Source organism: Paroedura picta, chromosome 7 (assembly GCF_049243985.1).
Source record: "Paroedura picta isolate Pp20150507F chromosome 7, Ppicta_v3.0, whole genome shotgun sequence".
Lineage (NCBI taxonomy): Eukaryota > Metazoa > Chordata > Lepidosauria > Squamata > Gekkonidae > Paroedura > Paroedura picta.
In genome coordinates this window covers 4,879,192-4,894,235 of record NC_135375.1, presented here as the reverse complement: position 1 = coordinate 4,894,235, position 15,044 = coordinate 4,879,192, and the positions used below count along the sequence as shown (strand labels likewise).

At 57.5% G+C, this 15,044-nt stretch overlaps 1 protein-coding gene across 1 annotated transcript; it reads left to right on the top strand.

Moving 5' to 3' along the window:
* Positions 1 to 239: 239 nt before the first annotated feature.
* On the top strand, positions 240 to 3,979 carry LOC143841714 (C-C motif chemokine 19-like). The gene is made up of 4 exons (XM_077346391.1): positions 240 to 504; positions 1,508 to 1,631; positions 2,715 to 2,805; positions 3,669 to 3,979. The coding sequence occupies exons 1-4, from the start codon at positions 444 to 446 to the stop codon at positions 3,684 to 3,686; spliced, it is 294 nt and encodes a 97-aa protein (XP_077202506.1). The 5' UTR covers positions 240 to 443; the 3' UTR covers positions 3,687 to 3,979.
* Positions 3,980 to 15,044: the final 11,065 nt, after the last annotated feature.

Below are 15,044 nucleotides of genomic sequence, written 5' to 3'. Positions count from 1 at the left end.
TCTTCCTGCACTGGGTTTTTCTGTTCTTATGCATGACCTTTCCACTTTGTCTGGGTCTGCACTGGTTTTCCCCTCTGGTTGCACAAAGGCGAGCAACTTATGGGAAAACGTGAAGCTGCCTGCTGAGTCAGAATGCCAGGCCCTCGGAGCTGGGTGGCTCCTGGCAGCAGCTTTCCAGGGACGCTGGCCCAGACAAGCCTTCCCTGCTTCCTGCAGCCCTGGGAACTTGGGACGGGTTTCCCGGGTGGTTCCTGGGGCCAGACACGTCCCTGGTGCGGGGCCCGGGAGCAGGGACTCCGGAGGTGTTTCCTCGCCAGGAGAAAGTGAAAGCGAGAGCCAGCAGCCACTTGGGAGATAAGTAGGCCTGGCTGGCTGGCTGGGGGCAGACGGCTGCCGGGCTCCCGCTGGGGCTGCTTCGTCTCCCTGCTCCGCCTCCCTCCAGCATGGCACACCTCGGGTGGCTGCTCTGCCTGACAGCGCTCTCCTGCGGCAGCCTCCTGCAGGGTAAGACGCCCGGGCTGCAGGCGGCCCCTCGCCCACGCAGCGCTCATCCCGCTTGCCCAGCTGGACCTCCCGACCCGGGGGCGGGCTGCTCTGGAACCCCCCCCCCCCCACACTGCTGCCCAAACATCTACCAGTGGGTTTCCATGGGGCCGCTGGACTCCCTCTGCTTCAGGCAGAGCGGCTGCCCTGATTTCGCCAGCCCAGCTCCTGGCATGGGCTTCCCCCGGGGCACGGCTGCAACACCTGCCTTAATCGGAAGCGGCCCAGGCAGGTAGCCCCGGCAGGGAGAGGGTGAGCCTTCTCCTGTGTGCCCCCATGCCCTCCTGGGGAGAAGGAAAGTGGCTTTGAAGGACAGCTTTTTCCCCTCCCCCAGCCCATGCACCCCCTGGGGCAGAGCCCCCTCCTGCCTGCTCCCAGTCCCCACCCTGTGCAAGGTCTGAGCCCTCTTGTGCCCCACGTCTGGGTTGCACCTCCTGCTGCAGTGGGGCTTGTGCTCCATGGCGGGGGGGGGGTGGCAGCTGTACCCTGCCGCTGGGTGCTCTGAGGTTTCCATCTCCAGTAGGGGGAATTCCTGGAGATTTTTTTTTAAGGGGTTAGTGGTGTTGGAGCCTAAGGCAGGGGGAGGTGGGATCTCAGAGGGCCCCAATGCCATCCTCCGTGTCCCTTGGAGGGGCCCTGTGGGGGGCAGCTGGCGACTGTTCCCCCCTCCCCATAACAGTCGAGTGTCCCAGTTGATGGCTGTGAAGGTGTTCTTGTGTTCCAGATGTTATGCTGCTGTTCCCAAATGTGAGTGTGTCCTCCCTCCCATGCAGGCCTCCCGTGAGGAGTGGGCCATAAGCATCCCTGCCAGCCGCAGAGAAATGTAGCCAATAAGTACCAAAGCCAGCCAGGACGGCCACGGAGAGCTCTCTTCCCGGGCCGGTAGCCAAGGGTTGGGAGGGCTGCCCGGGGTGGTGCCGCCCGCCTGGCTCAGTCCCGTCCCGCCCCTCTCTCTCCTCCGCAGTGGCCGGCTACTACCAGGTGATGGACTGCTGCCTGCGGACTAGCTCCTGGCCCATCCCTGCCAAGTTCCTCCGCGGCTACCGCCACCAGCAGGGCCACGAGGGCTGCCTCCTCCACGCCGTGGTGTGAGTATGGGGGGGGGGGGCAAAGGCAAGGCCAGCCTGCCCAGGGACTGCTTGGCCCGGCGGTTGAGCACGGGGATGCCAACCTCCAGGTGTGGCCTGGGGATCCCCCGGAAGTCCAGCTCATCTCCAGGCTGCAGAGCTCAGTTCCCCTGGCTGGAGAAAAGGGCTGCTCTCCCAGCCTGGGCCCTTTGCATGCCAAAGAGAGGAAACTCCCGCAGCCTCTCAGCCTGGCCTCACCTCTCCCTCTCCAGCCCCAGAGGCCTTTCGGTGGCTGGGCAAAAGGGCTTCTTCGGCCATCCAGCCTGCGGAGGAGAGGTTGTTGCTGCCCCAGGGTGTGTTTCAGGAGGGGGCTTGTGTGGCGCTCCCCTCCATTCTGCTGGTGCCAGAACTGTAAGGCCTGACAGCGCTGGTCGCTGAGGGTCCTGTTTGGCCCCTGGACTGACTCTCTCTCTGTCACCTGCCCTCTGCCCCCTAGAGAAAGGCAGGCTTTAAATCACAAAAACAAATTTAGAAAAACTAAAACTGTCCTCGTGGGCTGCAGTCCAAGAGTCTCTTTGGAGCCCACGAGATTTGGGGGGCCGGAGCGCTCGAGAGCCCTGGCCACGGATCCGACCCAGGGAGGTCTGACTCGCCAAAGCTTCTGCCCTGGAAAACTTGTTTCTTTCTAAGGTGTGACGGGACTCGAATTCAGCTCCCCGTGTTCTGTTTGGCCTCACGGCTGGCTGTTGAGCAAGGGCTGAGTCCCCCTGGAAGACCTGTGGGGCGTCATCTTGGGCAGAGGCTTCTGTGTGCAGGCCCCCTTTCCCAGGGCACCCAGGAGGACGTTGGCCGGCCGTCAGGGAGCCTGGCTGGACCCCAGCATTGTTCTGCCGCCTCAGGCCACGCCGGCTGCCCATCGGCCTCCCTCTTGAGGGCTGCCTGGGGTGCCGGGGGGTGTGGGTGCGGGGGTGCAGGGGTGGCGTGGGCGATTTAACTCCCTGGGCCCAGGGGCGGTGGGAGGAGCAGGTCTCCCTGGGAGGAGAGACTGTGGCAGGGCCCGCCTCCTCACTGCCACTTTGCTGCGGCTGCTGCTGCTTTTGACAGTTTCATCACTGTGAAGGGGAGGAAGCTCTGTGCCCCGCTCCACGCTCCGTGGGTGCAGCAGCTGAAAGAGTGGCTGGACTCCGGCCGGAAGGTGAGTGGGGGGGGGCAATCGCTTCCGCCTGAGGGCCCAGGCCACCCGCACGGCCGGGGGGGGGGCTGGCATGGCGAGAGTCTGCAGGGTCTCCTCTCCCACCTTCTGCTCAGAGGGAGACCACAAGACCCAGAGGGGGGTGGTGGCCTGGAGGGGGTTTCCCTCACTGAGGCCAGCTGCCAGGGTGGCCACTTTCTGGGATGTAGAGATCAGCTGTGGAGGGCGGACCTCGTGGCATCCCATCCCTCCCCCCCCCACATCTCCAGGGATGTCTCAAACTGGAGTTGGCAACCCTGGCCCCACCCTGGAGCCGTGAACCTCCCCCCCCCCTCCAGCTCATCTCGGGACAGGCGGAGCCAGTGGCGGTGCATGCCCCCCAAGAGCGGAGTGGCCTGAGGAAGCCCCCGTGACCCAAGCAGCCCCCTGCCCCACCTTGGGCAGCTGCCTCTTTGGCACGGCCGGTAGCCCTCCTGCTCTTGCTGGCCTGCCCTCTGGGCTTCCACTGGTGCTGTTGCGCTCCTTGGCTATCTGGCCTACGCTGCCAGCTCTGGAGACCAGCCCTGATGCCAGGAGATCTCCAGCCACCCCCTGGAGGCTGGCAACACAGGGACAAAGCATGGGAGATTCCTGGAGGGGCTTTTGGGAGGGTGCTGGGGAGGGGAGGGAACTCAGCTGGACAGAGGGCCACATAGTCTGCCTATCCAGCAGCCCCTTCCTCGGGGGGGGGGGGTGCTGGGCTTGATCACCTGGGGGGCGGTGCAGTGCCTGGAGCCCTTGGCAGGAGAGCATCGCAGTGGGGAACCGCCTGCTGCCAGCTGGGAGACCAGGGCAGTGCCAACCGCTTGTCTTTTCTCGTGTTGCAGAGACCTTTTCCGACTTAACCCTAAGCTGCCTGGAGGAGAGCCCTTGGAAAGCCGCGCTATGCAGCCTCTCTCGTCGGAGGACAGGGCCTGGGCTGCTCCTGGACGCTTGGGGCTCTTTCCTCCGCTGCCTGCAGGTCGAGATGCCCTCCGGGTCAGCTGGACAAAACTCATCGGCTGCAGCCGCCGCCCCAGGAGCTGCATTCTAGAAGAAATTTTCTCAATAAATGCAGAAACAAAAGCTTCTGGGTGCTTGGTGCCTGAGCCTTCGGGGAGGGCACTATATAAATTAAATAAATAAAATAAAAATAAAAGGTGTCCATTCCTGGTGCTGCAGCTCCTGTCTGTCTGCAGCTGTCGCCCACCTAGCTGGGCCTAACTCCACTGGTGCCATCCTGGAAGCCCCCTCTCTGTTGCCATGCCAAGGCCCAGTCCTGCCAGGGGCTATGCCTGGCATGCGAAAGATCCTGGCCCCGATCCCCGGCAGCATCTCCAGTTCAAAGGTCCAGGGAGCTGTTCCTGTTCCAGAGCTCTGCCTGAGACCAAGGAGAGCAGCTGCCAGCCTGAGCAGGCGAGAACGGACCTCCATGGACCCCACAGTCTGGCTCGGTATAAGGAGGGGGTGAGGGAGGCCCAGGAGAGCAGCTGCCAGCCTGAGCAGGCAAGAACGGACCTCCGTGGACCCCACAGTCTGGCTCGGTATAAGGAGGGGGTGAGGGAGGCCCAGGAGAGCAGCTGCCAGCCTGAGCAGGCAAGAACGGACCTCCGTGGACCCCACAGTCTGGCTCGGTATAAGGAGGGGGTGAGGGAGGCCCAGGAGAGCAGCTGCCAGCCTGAGCAGGCGAGAACGGACCTCCGTGGACCCCACAGTCTGGCTCGGTATAAGGAGGGGGTGAGGGAGGCCCAGGAGAGCAGCTGCCAGCCTGAGCAGGCGAGAACGGACCTCCATGGACCCCACAGTCTGGCTCGGTATAAGGAGGGGGTGAGGGAGGCCCAGGAGAGCAGCTGCCAGCCTGAGCAGGCAAGAACGGACCTCCGTGGACCCCACAGTCTGGCTCGGTATAAGGAGGGGGTGAGGGAGGCCCAGGAGAGCAGCTGCCAGCCTGGGCAGACAGGGCGACTTTGATGGGCGGAGGGTCTGATTCACTCAAAGGCTGGGAGAGGGGCTCGTGGCTGGGACTGACCCTGCGCCCTTTCACAGGCTTAGGCGTCTTCCATGGAACTGCAGGAACTGAGGGTGGTATATAAATATAATTAATTAATTAGTATCCTGGCAGGGGGTTTATCGTGGGCACTGCAAAGGGAGAACATCATCCATATCTTTGGATGTCGGTTGCCCAAGAAAGGGGGAAATGGTTTTCCAAAGAGAAGATTTCCTTATGTGCCACTTCCTCCCGGGTTCTTGAAATGGGAGCCTGGTTTTCCAGGAAGGATTTCTATTTCCTGTTGTGAACACTTCTTGAAGGGGGGGGGGGGCGTTTGAGAAAAGAGGCAAAAGAGGTGGAGACGATGCATCACGCCCAGCCTCCTCTCCGCTTTCTGGCCACAGACCTCCAAGCCCCCTTCCTGGCTCTGGCAGCCGGACGGCCTTCCTTGCCCTCGAGATGCCAGCTGCAGTCCTGGCCCGTGAGACCGGCAAGCAGAGCCTCTGCCGCCACGTCAGGGTCCCTCTTCAGCGATGGAGCCCACCTCAGCACTGAAGGAGCTCCTTGGCCTTTTCCTTCTGGAGAATACGATCTGACCATGCCAAATGGATGTCCAAGGGACTAATGAAGTGGATGTTCCCACGTGCACACCCTGAGGATGGCTAAAGGGTAACCTGTGCTGGCAAAGAAGCCACTAATTTCACCAACTAAGCACTGGAGCAAACTGTCTGTCTGTCTGTCTGTCTGTCTGTCTGTCTGTCTGGGGTATATAATTGCAGTCAATCAGAATCAAAGAGCTGGAAGGGACCCCCAGGGCCATCTAGTCCAACCCCCTGCACAGTGCAGGAACTCACAATTACCTGACCACCCACAGCAACCCCAATTTCATGCCCAAATGATTACCCCCCCACACACACACACACCAAAAATCTCCAGAATCCAGCCTGGCCTGGAGGAAATTCTCCTACCATCCAAAATTGCTGATCAGCAATCCCCTGGGGATGCCAGGAAGGGCCACCCCCACTCAGTCTGCCTAAGTTCATGAGATCAGTATTTCTGTCAGGTGACGATCTGGCCTCTGCTTAAAAACTTCCAAGGAAGGAGAACCCACCACCTCCCGAGGAGGCCTGTTCCACTGAGGAACTGCTCTGTCAGGAACTTCTTCCTTATGTTTAGATGGAGTTTCTTTTTAATTAATTTCCTCCCATTGGTTCTGGTGCGTCCCTCTGGGGCAAGAAAGAACAATTCTGCTCCCTCCTCTATGTGACAGCCCCTCACGTACTTGAAGATGGTTCTCATGCCACCTCCTAGTCAACCGTCTCCTGTGGGGCCCTGGGGGGGGGGCTGATGCCAACGCATTCTGCAAGTCTTTGCCTGAGTCAGAGTGATGGGAGGAGGAGAGGTCCAGGGGGTTCCGGAGGACCAGAGACGCCCCCAGCCCCAAAATACCCCCACATGCATTGCCATACAATACACGGGACCCCCCCCCCCCGGGTGTGTTTCCAAAGGCTCCCCCTGACAGCCAGCCTTCTCCCGGAGGTTGCTGAACGTCCTCCGAGACTCCAGTGAGATTCCCTTTCAGCGTCTGACATTTGAGCTTAATACTCGAAAGCATCTGAGCTCTTGGCAGTGTCAAGGGCCGTGACGCCCAGGAGTATCATGGCGGTTTTCAAACTTTTGACCTTCCTGGATCACGTCTTGCTGGCAGGATTCCCTGCGCCTCTGCAATGAGAAGCTGTGTGCCCCAAGGGGGGCCGGGAATGGCCCAGGGTGATGGATGATTCCACTCTATGGCATTTGTGCTCTAAAACAAGTCCTGCCTGGCCAACTCTTTGCACTTGCACCTCTCAAATCCCTGTGGCCTTCTCCGGCCACCCCCTCCCAGGCAGCCGCTAAACGCTCGTGTGTGGGTACGTGGGGGGGGTCAATAGAAGGAGAAGAAGAAGAAGAAGAAGAAGAAGAAGAAGAAGAAGAAGAAGAAGAAGAAGAAGAAGAAGAAGAAGAGTTGGTTCTTATATGTCGCTTTTCCCTACCCGAAGGAGGCTCAAAGCGACTTACAGTCGCCTTCCCATTCCTCTCCCCACAACAGACACCCTGTGGGGTGGGTGAGGCTGAGAGAGCCCTGATATCACTGCCCGGTCAGAACAGTTTTATCAGTGCCGTGGCGAGCCCAAGGTCACCCAGCTGGTTGCATGTAGGGGAGAGCAGAATCGAACCCAGCATGCCAGATTGGAAGTCCGCACTCCTAACCACATACGGGAGGGTTGCCAATCTCCAGGCTGGCAGCTGGAGATCCCCAGGAATCATCACAGATTTCCAGATGAGAGAGAGAGCAGTTCTCTTTGAGGAAATGGCGGGCTCTTGTGGCATCACCACCCACTGAGGTCCCCTTTCCCCGCCCCCACCCTCCTCTGGCTCCTCCCCCAACATCTCCAGGTCTTTTCCAGCCCAGAGCTGGCCAAACCCTCTAGCCCAGTGGCCCCCAACCTTTTTATCACCGGGGACCGGTCAACGCTTGAGAATTTTACTGAGGCCGGGGGGGGGGTAGTCTTTTGCCGAGGGATGTCGCCACCACCTGAGCCCCTGCTCCACTTGCTTTCCCGCCAGCGCTCCTGACTTCCCGATGCCAGCAGCAGCTGTGCAGTTCCACGCCGAGGGGGAGCCCCAGCCATGGCGGCCGCTGGAGAGCAGCAAAGGTGAGCCTGCGGCAGAGCGGCAGGGCAGCCCCCGAGGCAGCAGCCAGGAAGGAGGAGTCACGGACTGGTACCAACTGATCTGCGGTCCGGCACCAGTCTCCGGACCGGGGGTTGGGGACCACTGCTCTAGCAGACCTTCTGGAGCGGGTCAGGTCTGAGCTCAGGTGGGTGGAATGGAGAGGGGGGAATGAGGCAGGCCACTTTGGGGGTCCTCTTCAGGGGTGGGGGAAGGCAGGGGACAAAAGAAGTAGAATCTATAACAATAAATAAAGAAGAGGGGAGGGGGGAGCTGGTTTCCCATAGTGGAGAAGGGTTAATTAATTAATAATAACGAATGTCTTTATTATTCTAGCCCACTTTTCCAATACAGCTCAGGGCAGGTAAACAACATCATAAAATAATAAGAATCATTCAGGTTAAAACAAAGTAATCCAATTGGCCCCAATGAATAACGCCTCTGACAAGGAGGTTCGGGCCTTCAGGAGCCGATCTTGCCTGCTTGCCAGGGGTGGGGCCAGCACTTCTCAGTGGGTGTTTATTTATTTGGGGGCTGGTGGTGGAATAGCTCAGTCTCACAAGCCCTATGGACTGGTCAGGGATGCGGAGGGCTCTGGTCACAAACAGGCTTCTATAGAAAGAAAGCTTTAATTGGAAGTAGATCTTGGAAGTAGATTAATTGGAAGTAGATTCATAGAATCATAGAGTTGGAAGGGGCCATAAGGGCCATCTAGTCCAACCCCCTGCTCAACGCAGGATTAGCCCTAAGCATCCTAAAGCATCTAAGAAAAGTGTGTATCCAGCCTTTGCTTGAAGACTGCCAGTGAGGGGGAGCTCACCACCTCCTTAGGCAGCCTAATCCACTGCTGAACTACTCTGTGAATTTTTCCCCCTGATATCTAGCCTATATTGTTGTACTTGAAGTTTAAACCCATTACTGCGTGTCCTCTCCTCTGTAGCCAGCAGAAACAGCATCCTGCCCTCCTCCAAGTGACAACCTTTCAAATACTTAAAGAGGGCTATCATGTCCCCTCTCAACCTCCTTTTCTCCAGGCTGAAGATTCCCAAGTCCCTCAACCTATCTTCATAGGGCTTGGTCCCTTGGCCCCAGATCATCTTCGTCGCTCTCCTCTGTACCCTTTCAATTTTATCTACGTCCTTCTTGAAGTGAGGCCTCCAGAACTGCACACAGTACTCCAGGTGTGGTCTGACCAGTGCCGTATACAATGGGACTATGACATCTTGTGATTTTGATGTGATGCCCCTGTTGATACAGCCCAAAATGGCATTTGCCTTTTTTACCGCTGCATCACACTGCCTGCTCATGTTTAGCTTACAATCCACAAGTACCCCAAGGTCTCGTTCACACACAGTGTTACCTGAAGCGTATCCCCCATCCAGTAGGCATGCTTTTCATTTTTCTGACCCAGATGCAGAACTTTACACTTATCTTTATTAAATTGCATCTTGTTCTCATTTGCCCATTTTTCCATTGTGTCCAGATCTCGTTGAACTCTGTCTCTATCTTCCGGAGTATTTGCCAGTCCTCCCAATTTGGTGTCATCTGCAAACTTGATGCGTAGTCCCTCCACCCCCTCATCTAGATCATTAATAAATACGTTAAAAAGTACCGGGCCGAGCACCAAGCCCTGAGGTACCCTGCTACTCACCTCCCTCCAGTCTGATGAAACACCATTGACAATAACTCTTTGAGTGCGGTTCTCTATCCACCTAACCATCTGAAAATCCAGATTGCAGTCCTTTAATTTATCCATCAGAACATCACGGGGAACCTTATCAAAAGCTTTACTAAAATCCATGTAAATGACATCAACTGAATTCCCCCGGTCCAGCAAACCTGTTACTTGGTCAAAAAAAGAAACCAGGTTGGTCTGGCAGGACCTGTTGGAGACAAATCCATGCTGACTTTCTTGGATCACCAAATTGTCCTCCAGATGTTTGCAGATCGCTCCCTTTAATATCTGCTCCATTATCTTCCCCACAACAGAGGTCAGACTCACTGGTCTGTAGTTTCCCGGGTCATCCTTCTTCCTTTTTTGAAGATCGAAATAACGTTTGCTCACTTCCAGTCCTCCGGGACATCTCCAGTCCTTAAAGAGGTTCCGAAGATGATGGACAAGGGCTATACAAGTTCTCTGGAAAGTCCTTTGGGTACTCTCGGGTGCATTTCATCCGGCCCAGGGGATTTGAACTCATCCAGTGCAGCTAAATGCCTCTCAACAACCTCTCTGTCCATGTCAACCTGCCACCCAGACACTATCCTTTGGCTACGGCCATCTCTCAATGTGCCTAAACCCTTTGACCTGTGGGGAAAAACAGAACTTCAAGAGGAACTAAGAAAGAAAAGGGAAATGTTCAGGAAAAGGAGGGGAGGACAGAGCTCTAAAGAAGAGGACCTACAGGTTACTAGGCACTGTAGATCAATCATCAAGACTGTTCGATATCGGGGATGCAAGAAGTTATCAATACAATTCTCCCGCCGAAACCAGACCCGTTCCCAAGGGGAAGGGGTCACTCCTCACCCAGGTGCCATCCCAGGCTTCCTGCCAAGGTGCCAGAGCTAGCACGACCTTGGTCAGGCCGGCGCCTCAGGCTAGCAGATAAGATGTTTACAGGAACACTGGCAACAATGTATCAAAGCAGGGAGAACATGCAGTGTGAAAACCAGGGGATCAAAGGAGGGGGGGATCAAAGGGACACTTAAGAGTCATAAGCATTTTGGGTCCATGGGAAAGGCAACAAGAACAAAGCACACCAATATGGAGTCTCTTAGGTTCACTGAAATCAAACATGGCAGAGAGCAGAAGCTGATCCTGACACTCCTCTGGGAGGGCATTCCCCCAGACTGGGGCTGGAGCTGAACAGGCCGTGCCTGGGGCTGAGGCCACTCTCTCTCCTCTTGGGCTGGGATCCTGAGCAGCCGTTGCTCACGAGATCTTCATGCTCTTTGGGGGTACAAGGGAAGAGATGGGCCCACAGGCATGCCGGTCCCAGACCGTTTAGGGCTCTGACAGTGAACACTAAGACCCTGAACCCAATTCGGTCTCCATTCCAGAGCCCATGAAGCTGGGAGAGCGCTGGTGCTGTCCCTGTCAGGACTGGAGCTGCTGCATTTTCAACTGGACCAGTCCCAGGGCAGAGACCGCTGCAGGGATCACTCTGGCTAGGTCAGGGGCAAGCTGCCTCGCCTGGCAAAGGGGGGGGGAATGCCAGGCAGGCTCCCGTCATGATTTGAGCCTTCAGGAGGCCTCCAAGATTACACGCCCCACCTGTTGACCGAAGGCAGGGGTGCTAATTGGGCTCCTCAAGACCCTGTGGGCGGGGAGAGGCCCCTCCCTTCCCTGCACCGCTTGGCGGGGGGGGGGGGAACTGAGGCTGCTTGAAAGGGCTGAGTTTAGTCTCGTCTCCTCCTGGCGCTCTGCTCAGCCTGCGGAAACAGAGACTCTTGCCGCTGGCCACACACCCTCCCTTACTGCCCGCAACAGGCTGGCGCAGTGGGCATGTGGGCACTGCGCACGGATCCAGTGGAATCTTGCCCGGGTTTTTTGTTTATCTTCTGCTTGGGATTCAGAATCTTCCCACAAGGAAGGAGGGGATTTCTGCTTTGCGGAATACTTCTTTCCCCCGCATTCGAACAGTACAACGTCACTAAGAGGGAGACTGTGGATTCAGTCTTTGTTGGCAGGCCACTGAGAGCCAGAGGGGACCCGTGGAGGATGAGGGTCAGGGTTGCCAGGTCCAGGCTGGGGGACTCCTGGAGGTTTGGGGGTGGAGCCTGAGAAGGGCAGGAGCCCCACTGGGGAACAATGCCATAGGATGGCCTACCATTAAGAAGGAGTGTTGGGTTTTATACCCTGCTTTTCACTGTGCAAAGGAGTCTCCAAGCGGCTGACCACCGCCTTTCCCTTCCTCTCCCCACCACAGGCAGGAATGGACGACCAGGAAGCCCGGCCAGGGCAAGAGAAAGTGGACAAGAGACTGGCCCGGAGCAGGAATTGATACTTGGATGGCCTCTGGCCAGATGTTATTTACTGAGGACATTCAGGACTCTCCGGATGAACCAGGCTCCGTGCTCAGGAGGGACTCTGCCTAATCGTTTGTTGGGAATTTGGGTCCTTATTGCTATTACACTCATTATGGGCCAATTAGAGGCCACCGTTAAGGACTATTTCATAAGAAGGATCCGTGAAACTTTCTCCGGGCTGGTAAAGGGAGCTTCTGATGTCACATTTCGGGAGGGGGGGGGTGAACAAAATGTTTCTGGATTGGTTTATTGAGGGTGGGGCCCTCTTACCCTGAATCACTTGGTCACCTGAAAGCTCTAAACCAGGGGTAGACAAACTGCGGCCCTCCAGATGTCCATGGACTACAATTCCCAGGAGCCCTTGCCAGCATTCGCTGGCGAATGCTGGCAAGGGCTCCTGGGAATTGTAGTCCATGGACATCTGGAGGGCCGCAGTTTGTCTACCCCTGCTCTAAACCAACATGCTGGAATCCACACCTTGGGAACTGTGGTCCATGGACCTCTGCAGAGCCACAATGTGGCCCCCCTGGACCCTGGGAGAGGATCCCACCCCACCCTCCCTAGTTTTTTCTTTCTTTATAGCTGGAACCCAAAGAGACAGGTGGGCTTTCATGGGCTGTTGGGTGCAGAATCAGGCATGATCAGCAACAGAAGAAAGTTTTAGGGACGAGTTTTTGGACAAAGCAATAATATGCGATACGCAGTGGGAATTGCCAGCTCTGATCTGGGCCATTCTTGGATGGAGCCCAGGGAGTGCAGGATGGGGGGGGGGCTCAGGAGGGAGCGAACGCTGTGGCCACTGCCTCCCAAAGCTGCCATCTCCTCCTGGGGAGCCGAGCGCCCAAGTCAGTTGTCATTCCCGGAAGAAGTTGGATTTGTACCCCGCTTCTTCTACCCGAAGGAGTCTCTGAGCAGCTTACAATCACGTTCCCTTCCTCTCCCCACAACAGACACCCTGGGAGGGAGGGGAGGCTGAGAGAGCTCTAAGTGAACTGCTCGGCAAGGAGGAGGAGGGGTGCATGTGGAGGAGTGGAGAACCAATCCTGGCTCACCCGATTAGGACCACTCCACGCTGGCTCCATTAACCAGGGCTCACCTGGAGGACTGGGAGCCTGCAGACAGGGCAGCAGAACCCTCAAGGCCCCCCTGGCACGGCTGCATCCTCATGGGACGCAGCAGCTGAGGAATCAATGACCTGCCATGGGCAGATGTGTCTGAGCAGCACTCCCCTCCCTGAGGCTCCCCCACTTCTCTGCAGAGCCAGAGACCAGCTGGCAGCAGGGGGGGGGCTCGCAGCAGCTCCCACGTCCCCCTCCTGGGGCACCACTCCTTTCTTGGGTTGGCAGGCGGGCGTAGAGGGCTGTAGATGGGGCCAGGTTGTGCATGTCCCTGTGTGTGTCACTCGTAAAGTGTGTGCTGCACCCCCAGCCGGCTCAGCAGGGAGGCCCAGGCCGGCCCCTGCTCCCCGACAAGCCTTTCTGCCCCCTCTTTCCCGGAATGGGAGTTCAGCGCCTCCAGGGGAATAGAAACACTGCAGCCCAAGTCTGGAACATTTTTTCTAACCCCCCCAGAAAGGGAGAGGGAAATGCAGAGCGGAGGAACCAGAACAGCTGCCCTGGCAGGCTGGGGAGGACGGCTGATGCCAGGGATTGCCAGCGGAGGCTCGGGGGGGGGGGGCTTTCCAGAGGGAAGGGGCTTTCAGCACTTCCCACCTTGGGCAGGGAACTTCCCCGGCCTCCGCCCGTGTGCTCAGGACAAAGGCAGCCCAGATTAGCATGGTGGCACCTGCAAATGCCCGGCCCCTCCCTTGGCAAGCCTCCTTCCTGCTAGCCCCCGCCGGCCGGCCCCTCCCTGCCTCAGCTCTTCAAGCTATTACAGAGGCTGCCTGGGAGGGGGAGACCGCCCTGCTCCAGCCAAGGGGGCGGCAGCCGTTTTGCCTGGTCACCCTGAGCCCCAAACCCTTAATCACAGAACGGAACTGGGGGGGGGGGGTCAGTGGGAAAGTAACCATGGAAACTTAATCTCGAGGATCTCCAGATGGCTGTGAAATTCTTCCCTTTATCTTTCAGGCCAGTAGGGCTGCCCATCTTTTGGCAACAAGTCGGCCTCCCCTGCCTAGTCTTCTCCAAGGACTGACCAGGACAAATCCGCTGCTGGGGCTTGCAGGCCCTGTGATGCCTCGTGGGCACGGGCCCTCTTGGACCCTTACACAGAGAATGATTTAAAAAGTGGAATTCACTGTCAGAGGATGTGGTGATGGCCACAGGAATAAACAGCTTTCAAAAGGGATGAGATATAAACCACCCCAAGACTTCTGGCTCAGCAGAAGCAGTTTATACATATATAAATAATAAATAAGTAGATCCATGAAGCCTATCAGTGGCTATCAGGCACGGCTAGTGAGGGGGAACTCCACATTCAGAGGAACTAAACCCTCAAACCCCAGAGCCAGGAGGCGACACCAGGCCTTGGCCTCTAGGTTCAGCTGCTGGCCCTCCTGAAGAAGAAGAAGAAGAAGAAGAAGAAGAAGAAGAAGAAGAAGAAGAAGAAGAAGTGCCTTTTATACCCCATTTTCTCTACCCAAAGGAGTCTCAAAGCAGCTTCCAATCGCCTTCCCTTTCCTCTCCCCACAACAGACCCCCTGGGAGGGAGGGGAGGCTGAGGGAGCCCTGATGTTACTGCTCCTTGAGAACAGTTTCTAACAGGGTTTTTTAACGTGACACTGTGAGGAACTGGTTGGCCCTTGTGTGAAACAGTATCTGCCGGACCCTCCCTGGTCCGATCCAGCAGGGCTCTTCTGAGGGTCTTAGGAAGGCCCCGGCCTCTCTGCCCTGTGGCTGGTGTGTCCCAGCAGGGCTGTCCATAGGTCATCTTCCCCATGGCAGCAGCATTAGCTGAAACAGGGAGCCTTTAGTCATAGGGACAAACCCCGTGCCTCGGCTGAGGAAAACGCGTGAAGCATCTGGAGCATGTCTCAATCCTGCCCCCCCCCCAATATCCTGGGCGGAAGAGTTCCCCAAGACCCCCAGGGCTGCTGCTGTTGATCAGCCCCCCAATGGCGCTTTCGTGGGCTGCTTGTGCCAGACCTGGCTCTGCGGCTCCCCGGGGGGTCTGCAGTCTGCTCCGGGAGGCTGGGCTGCCCCTCGCAACCCTCGGCCGCAGATTCCAGGGATGGGAGCAGGGAGATCTCAGCCCAGCAGGACGTTGGGGACCCACAAGATTTCCAGGCTGCAAGCTCTTGAGAGGCAGAGCTCCCTTGGTCAGATGTGAGCAGCAGCAGAGCTCTCTATACCCCCACCAGAAGGTGGGAGGGGGTGGAAAAGATGCTTGCAAGGCATGCCGAGGGAGGGAAATGCTTGGGGGCAGGAAATTAGCACCTGCAGCGTGCCAAGAATCCGGCAGGGAGAGTGAAGGCACCGCCACCGTGTTGGCACATGAGCACCAATTCAGAAAACCAGTGAGCATATTAAATCCCTACAGACAGATGGCCGTTCAG